The 7,283-nt window shown below is 44.0% G+C and overlaps 2 protein-coding genes across 5 annotated transcripts; both read left to right on the plus strand.

Annotated features, from left to right (window-relative positions):
• Positions 1 to 577: 577 nt before the first annotated feature.
• LOC108134627 (sodium/potassium-transporting ATPase subunit alpha-A) lies at positions 578 to 1,531 on the plus strand. Its single transcript, XM_017255011.2, has 2 exons — positions 578 to 849; positions 910 to 1,531. The coding sequence occupies exons 1-2, from the start codon at positions 646 to 648 to the stop codon at positions 1,480 to 1,482; spliced, it is 777 nt and encodes a 258-aa protein (XP_017110500.1). The 5' UTR covers positions 578 to 645; the 3' UTR covers positions 1,483 to 1,531.
• Positions 1,532 to 1,736: 205 nt separating this feature from the next.
• Positions 1,737 to 5,439, plus strand: LOC108134626 (sodium/potassium-transporting ATPase subunit alpha). Of its 4 annotated transcripts, none has more exons than XM_041709931.1 (6): positions 1,739 to 1,978; positions 2,033 to 3,601; positions 3,684 to 3,775; positions 4,580 to 4,754; positions 4,819 to 5,052; positions 5,121 to 5,439. In XM_041709931.1, exons 1-6 carry the CDS (start codon positions 1,796 to 1,798, stop codon positions 5,346 to 5,348), a joined length of 2,481 nt encoding a protein of 826 aa, XP_041565865.1. In that variant the 5' UTR covers positions 1,739 to 1,795; the 3' UTR covers positions 5,349 to 5,439. The 4 variants fall into 4 exon arrangements, with proteins under 4 accessions (XP_041565867.1, XP_041565866.1, XP_041565865.1 ...); XM_017255010.2 differs by having other exon boundaries at positions 1,740 to 1,978; positions 4,814 to 5,052; XM_041709932.1 differs by having other exon boundaries at positions 1,738 to 1,978; positions 4,819 to 5,439.
• Positions 5,440 to 7,283: the final 1,844 nt, after the last annotated feature.

Consider the following 7,283-nt stretch of genomic DNA (forward strand, 5'->3'; position numbering starts at 1 on the left):
AATGCAAATTAAAAAGTCATAGCTGCCTAATTAAAAATACAATACGATTTGTCTGAATTTAATGCCGTTTTTATCCTGCCACAAACAAACCCATTGACCGCCAACAATGCCACATATCATCCGATTCGCCAGGGTAGTTTGTTCCAATTCGAACTTATTGAGCGCAAACGCAGAAATTTCTCGTTTCCATTGATGGGGCCCCGCATCCCATAAATATATGCAAATGCATGTTTTATCTGTTTTTTACTTCGCAGCAATGAAATTTGATGACTTATTAAACGAGGCCATAAAGAGCGCATTCCGTCCGCTTGTAAATACGGCGTGGAACATGTCAGCAAGCCAGTGTCAATATCACGGCATCGGCCTTTGGGCGCAATTGTTTGCGAGGAGGCGGCGTATCAATTCGAGTCGATTTGCGATTTCGATTGCCACTCCCAGTGGAGCAGTTGAGTTCCTCGCCACCGTTATGACCCCCCTCCCCCCAATACCCGTGACCCCTGACCCCTGACCCGGGGCCAACTGGGTGACATTGGGAGTCGCACGGCTGGTTTATGTGACAACATTGATGGCAGTTTTACGAGCCATTTTCCCAACTCTACATGCCGAAAACAAGGCTCCACAAATTGCTTGGAGTTTTCCGTAGACATGGTGCTCTGGCGGAAACAGATCTCGAAATGGAAAGGGAGGTGTAGACGTAGGTGTAGGTGTTGGAGTCGCAAAGGCAGGAAGCGGGATAAGGAGGAAGTGCGTAAGACGGAGAATGAATTGTGGCAGGAGATCTACGGCCCATATCTGCACATCTGGCCATTTGAAGAGCTCTGCTCCAGATTGGAGACGAATGTCCGTCAGGTGAGATGGTAATAATCACGAGACCAATCAGTAGATATCTAACCTAGGAACCATTTACAGGGCCTAACGGCAAAGGCGGCGGCCGAAAAGCTAGCCCGAAACGGCAAGAATGTCCTGCCGCTTCCCCTCAAACAGGATGTGCACTTTTGGAAATACCTAAAGGACTGCTTCAGCACCTTGGGCATCTTCATTCTGCTGTGCTCCTTTGCCTGTTTTGCCATATACTTCACATTCGAAACTGACTCAAAAGTCAAAGGAAAAATCGATCCAGAGTTTTTAGTAGCCGGAATCGTCCTGCTCTTCTGTTTCTTTCTCTCAGGACTTGTGCTCTATCTGCAAGATGACAATAACGAGGATATGGTCATGGCATTCGATGAGCTAATGCCCATGTACTGCACTGTGTTAAGGGGCGGGAAAAAGGTGGTCATCCTCACTGAGGACGTTGTCATTGGCGATATTGTGCCCATCAGATACGGCCAACGGATTCCTGCCGATCTGCGATTCTTCAGCTCCTCGGGTCTGGAGGTTGACAACGTGGCTCTGACAGGATACTCGAAGCCCGTGAACATCATTCCGTTGTCGAACGAGGGACGGCATCGATTCTCCAGAGTGGAATACATAGGGGACTTTTAAACTAACATTAACATTTTAATTCTGTTTAGGGGCTTAACTTATTAAACTGGTATGAGAATACATTATATTTAAACAAGGGATACAAGTTCGGAGTTCTAGTTTTTAAAAATGCATAAAAACATCCAAGACTGAATCTTCCCAATCTCAAAGTCCCAATAGGCCGAATCAATTTATTGCTAATACACTCCTCGAAGTCTCGGTGGTTAGATTAATCAAGCAGGCTCGTCTTGGGTCGCACTATCTATCACATATTTCTAAAAATCATAGATATCCTTTCCTAATGTGCCAGTTTTAGAATTAAACCTACTTCGGCATGAGTACCAAACCTGTGACGAAATGGGGCTCCAACAACGTGGGCTTCGCATGCAGTCATGCGATGAAGGGCTATGGCTTCGGCGTGGCCATTGCTTGTGGCAAGGACACCGATGTGGGAACGATGACGGCACTCAGCTTCCGGGAGCGTCCTCCAAGTCGAATGGAAAGGCACCAGACGCAAGTACGTAATGTTCGTGAGTCGAGAAGACTACCCTTAACGGCTTGACCCTTCCAGATTGGTTATTATACGCTCGTGATAACCGCAATAGTGTTCATCCTGCTGCTCTGGACCACCGGACTGGAGAGAGGTAAAATGTTGTACGAAGTCAATCTCTCACTCCTGATTGCCCTGACACCCTTCTACCTGCCCTTCATCGTCTACTGGGGCATGCGGAGGACAAAGAAACAGATGAACAAGAAGCAGTGCTATGCGAGGAACCTGCGCAGCACCACCACAGTGGGCCTCAGCACGGTGATCGTTAGCGATTTGGTGGGCACGATGTCCAAGCGCCGGATGCGGGTATCCGAGATCTTCGTGGACATGGAACTGTTGAGCGCCGAAAACTTAGATTTGAATGCCCAAAGTGCGCGTTTCATTGAGCTCGTCCGGGCCTCGGTTCTCTGCAACGATGCGGTCATCTGCCCGGGAAACATCGGAGTGCCCAAGATGCAGAAGGACATGTACGGCAATATCCTCGACATAGCTCTGCTCAAGTTCGGCCTGCTGGTGCTGCCCAACATCGACCAGCTGCGTCGCGACCACGAGAAGGTGGCCAACAAGTACTACACCAGTGCGGACAAGATGCAGGTCACGGTGCACAGGACTCGCGGCGAAGACGGCCAGCCGAAGCTCATCCTGCTGATGAAGGGTCACTGCAGCGTGGTGGTGCGTCGCTGCTCCACCTTCGGCCTCCGTGGCGAGGAGCTGCCGCTGGACAGCCAGCTGCAGGACATCGTCCTCAACCTGGCGGACGGGCTCTTGGAGGCGGGACGCCACGTTCGCGCCTTTGCCTACAAGGAGCTGAGCAATGAGCTGGAGCTGCGACGCTTCTCGCAGGTGAGCACCAGCACGGGCTTGGAGGACGGGGAGCACAAGTACCGGGACTACCTGGCCGTGGACACCTTCGCGCTGAGGTTTCTTGGCATAATTGCCACACACAATCCGGCGAGGAGCACCATTCCCCGGGCAGTGGTTCGCTGCCGATCGGCGGGAATTAAGTTGATCCTGGTAACGCGCCGCAAACGCAGATTGGCCAAGGCGCTGGCCGTAGATGTGGGCATCCTGGCGGCACCCTGGGAGGCGTTTCAGGCCAGAGGGTCTCTGGTTAACACCGACATAGTGGACATGTCCAAGTTAGCCGACCAGAAGCCGCACCACCAGCGCTGGCAAATCGAACAGCTGCTTCTGGATCGCCGCGACTTGGTGTGTGCCGACACGAGCTCGGATCAACTCCACTGGATCGTGGACGCCTGTCGCCGACTGGGAGCAGTCGTGTCCGTCATCGGAAGTTCCCTCCATGACACACCCGCCATAAGGAGCGGCCATGTGGGCGTGGCCAAGTTCGGGTATGCCGTCATGTGCGAGGCCAGTGCCGATCTCATTCTGCTGGACAGCTCCTTTGCCACTTTGGTTAGTGTCGTGGCCGATAGTCGTCTGTTGTTCGAGAACCTCAAGAAGGCTCTGGCCTACTGCTTGGCCACCAACACCACCTCCATTCTGGTGTACACCGCCTTCTTCCTGCTCCGCGTCCCCTTTCACATCCACATCATGCCTGAGCTCATCCTGGCCTTCTTCGTGAATTTGGTAAGTGGACTCGTGGTCGGGGTCCCATAAAATTTGGTTCTCCTGTTCTCCTGTACTGCAGCAAAACGAAAATTTCCCTTAGCTACCTGCCATGACTCTAATTTATGAGCCCCCAGAGGAGAAACTGATGCAGCAGATGCCCAAAATCTACGATGATTTTCTGCTTAATAGTCGGTATGTTTGTACTCACAAAATAATACGACAATAACTATGCTTTCTGTACATTAAATTAATAACTTATAAAATTTGTCATTAAATCAAGGCATTGGCAAAAGTTTTACTTTTATGATAATCCTATACTAACTGCATATCGATCCCTTAGGAAAAACACAACATGAATTAAGATTTGCCACCATATTAATTCTTTGAGGTGTTTGCCGGCAACATTTGCTCAAATTTTACAGTTTTAGGAATTCGATTTGGCTTGTCTTTCTAATTTGTATTTTGTATTTTGTGGTTCTTATACATTTGAGTATTTTCGACATACGATAATTTGGGATTCTTGGGACTGGGGGTCGTTTAGCTTAAAGGTCTGAATTTCCGGAAAGGACGAGTTTAATTTTAATGGCGTAGTCTGGAAAATGTTTAAATCTGTATCAGGTTTAGCACTGTTTTTGGAGTTATCAATTTTTTTTTCGAATCACTATGGACAACAGTACATGGAAACATTTAAAAAGTGCATTTATTAAATTGAATGCTTATTCAACTTTCGTCACACAATTTTATATCACATATTTTGTATGCTAAAGGTGCGATCGTCACGAATTTTTTAACTCTTGAAGAGTTTGTTTGATTATTAAGAAAAAGAATAACATTTCATTAAAAAATCTATATTTTTAAAGACCAAAATTGATTGCAAAAATTAATGGATAGTTTTTTAAACACATAACATAGGCTTTACAAATTTAGTAACAATTTAAATATTTATTTCTAATATAAATTGATAACGTTCTCATATTTCTCCGAAACATATTGCAGACTACTTTTAGTGTCCCACATCCTTGTGGGAACCATCGAAGCCGCTGCTGTTTTCATTACCTACTTTGTGTACATGGCTGACAAGGGATTTGTGCCCAGGACATTGGTGGGTCATCACATCATGTGGCACGACAAGGAGGCCACCGTCATCACCGACGCATTTGGCCAGGAATGGGTAGAAACAGCTAACTTGACCGGGGCAGTCAACTAAACGCAACTCCGATTCTCCCGCAGAACAGTGCAGCTCGGCAAAGACTGGAGTGCCAGGCGTCCGCCCTCTGCCTGATGAGCCTGATCACGATGCAGTGCACCAACCTGGTGTTGACCAAGACGGGACGTGCCAACCTGCTCACCCATGGCTTCGACAACTGGCGGCTAACTGCGGCAGTCGTCTGTTTGATTTGCCTCTGCGTGGGGATCTCCCGTTTGGACGCCACTGTTTGCCTGCGACTGGAGGTGACCAACGAACTGAAGTGGGTTTTTTCCGGCAGCATGACATCCGGCAGCTTGACATCTTGACATTGGTTCCTCATTGTTTCAGCTTTGGCCGTTTTCTTTGGACCATCTGCCCGTTCGTTGCCCTCCTGGTCTTCCTCGAATCCACGCGCAAATACTTCCTACGGCTTTTTCCGGACAGTTGGCTCGAGCTGGCGACTATGTATTGAGCATAAAAACAAATGTACACGCAGAAAAGAAATGTAAAATTTGTTTGGAATTGATTCAAGTCGCTGAAGAGAAAATCAGATCGAGGAATTTTCTCAAAGATTAAACAATGACTTTAGTTTATTCTACAAAACACTTGTTTGGGTTCTTAAAGAACAAAATTATCTTATTATAGTAAAAGCATAAATGTCATTAAAGCTATAACTGTTACTATTAATGCATTTAAATTAAATAATATTTTTATTTATTTTAAGGGCCATTTAACGCTATTAGTTTTGAAGTTTTTCTTTAGTTCGTTAGTCACATAGAGTTTCAAAGTGTTTATCCTCTTTTTCTAAATCATAATTCTACTTTACAAAGCACCAGCAAAGGAAGTTTAAATGTGTTTTAAAAGAAAAATTATATTATATTTTTATCTGTACAAGAACGTGCCTTACCTTGAAGCTGCATTAAACTTTTCATTTCTTCTCCATCCATCTGCTTATATCTTTCTCACCTGAGCTATTTTGTGGAAGGTATAAAGGGGGCACATAAAACTCAGCCACAGAGAAAAACCTGCTGGATAAAACTGGATCTCCGGAACTAATAGTCAAAAGGAACAAAGTCTCCTGAGAGTGCATTTCAGTATCACTTTTTATTAAGCCAGCAAGCACTAAGTTAAAAAGAACTGACGTTACCTTGTTACCTGCCATCAAAAAGAGGTAGTAAAACTCTTTAACTTTTATTTTTAAAATATTGCATTTTATTTGTGAATAGCTCGAAGCTGTGTTGTTGTTTGTGGTGGTGGTGGTAGTGGTGGCGGTTTGTGTGGTATTTGGTGGTTGTGGTGGAATTTTGCTGAAATTTTTTCACATTTAAGACTGGTTTAATTATTTAATTCGTTTTGCATATTTGACATCTACATTAATGACATGAGTAGGACCTTTCACGGATTTGCTTTCTTTGAACATCAATATTTTGCTTTAACTCTACTTTTACTTTACGCTGTAAATATTCGTTTTGTTTTTTGATTAAACTTTCTGTGAACATTTATTGAGTAATGTTTGTTATTTTATTGTATATCGGTTAACGCTATTTAAGTACTATTTATGTACTATGTGGGTTGTGCACAGTTAACAAAGTAACTGGTTAGCTAAAGTGAACTCTCGACGTGAAATCGGAATTATCTGCTGGAGTACTCGGTACAGTGGCTCACAAAGTACTCGCCATATAACTGTGAGATCAAATTCCTATAGTCTCAATATCATACATAAACATACATTTGAGTAAATCGAAGCATCGCAGTGAAGTGGAGGGGATGTAACATCTAGCTAGACTCAGATCATAGACCTTTCCATACTCTATCCGTGAGTGCGTGTATATATAATCTGAACAAAAAATATAACTCTATAGGCGATCGCTGCTTTCGATGTTCTGAAACTTTCCGTTCTAAAACTGAAACCGAACTATCATATCTATCAGCTGTAGCTTTGGATCTGAGGGGACTCAAAGTGGAATCAATCAGGCAACGCAAGCTGAAGGCGGTGGGATCTCTCTGATCGGGGGTTCTACCTCAACTTTCTATATCCTTCTACTTTCCTTTCTTTGCATTTCTTTCCATTTCCATTTCCTTTCTTCTCTTTTATTTTCGGCTTGACTTTGTCCTCGTTTTGTGGCTGTTAAAATACATTAAAATTATTGTATTATCTCATTAATTTAGTAGTTTTGTTTGGTTTGGTTTGGTTTAATCTTAAGTTAATATAGATTTAAGTACACACATATTTATATTGGTATATGCTTGTATACGTGTTCGTATGTCTTGTATATATATCTTTTATGGTACTCGTGTTCGGTTTTTGCATTCGCATTCGTATTTGTGTGTATATTTATTTAAAGTAATTTGTTTAAAGTAATTGCGTTTACATTTATTTCTATTGAAGTTGCTCTCATTTTAATTTGACACTAATTTTAGGTTTCAATTTCTTTAGTTTAACGTTTAAACTCTGTTCCATTACATCGAACGTTTCGACTTTGTTTTTTTTTTTTGTTATTGGCCTAGGCT

The sequence above is a fragment of the Drosophila elegans genome, unplaced genomic scaffold, assembly GCF_018152505.1.
Source record: "Drosophila elegans isolate 14027-0461.03 unplaced genomic scaffold, ASM1815250v1 contig_520, whole genome shotgun sequence".
Lineage (NCBI taxonomy): Eukaryota > Metazoa > Arthropoda > Insecta > Diptera > Drosophilidae > Drosophila > Drosophila elegans.

Excerpts from the sequence above, each read along its gene's own strand:
- LOC108134627 (XM_017255011.2), top strand. The coding sequence starts at position 646 with ATGGTGCTCTGGCGGAAACAGATCTCGAAATGGAAAGGGAGGTGTAGA. Across the intron at positions 850-909 it reads TGGAGACGAATGTCCGTCAG|GGCCTAACGGCAAAGGCGGC; the intron begins GTGAGATGGTAA and ends AACCATTTACAG.
- LOC108134626 (XM_041709931.1), top strand. The coding sequence starts at position 1,796 with ATGAGTACCAAACCTGTGACGAAATGGGGCTCCAACAACGTGGGCTTC. Across the intron at positions 3,776-4,579 it reads GATTTTCTGCTTAATAGTCG|ACTACTTTTAGTGTCCCACA; the intron begins GTATGTTTGTAC and ends AACATATTGCAG. Across the intron at positions 5,053-5,120 it reads GAGGTGACCAACGAACTGAA|CTTTGGCCGTTTTCTTTGGA; the intron begins GTGGGTTTTTTC and ends TCATTGTTTCAG.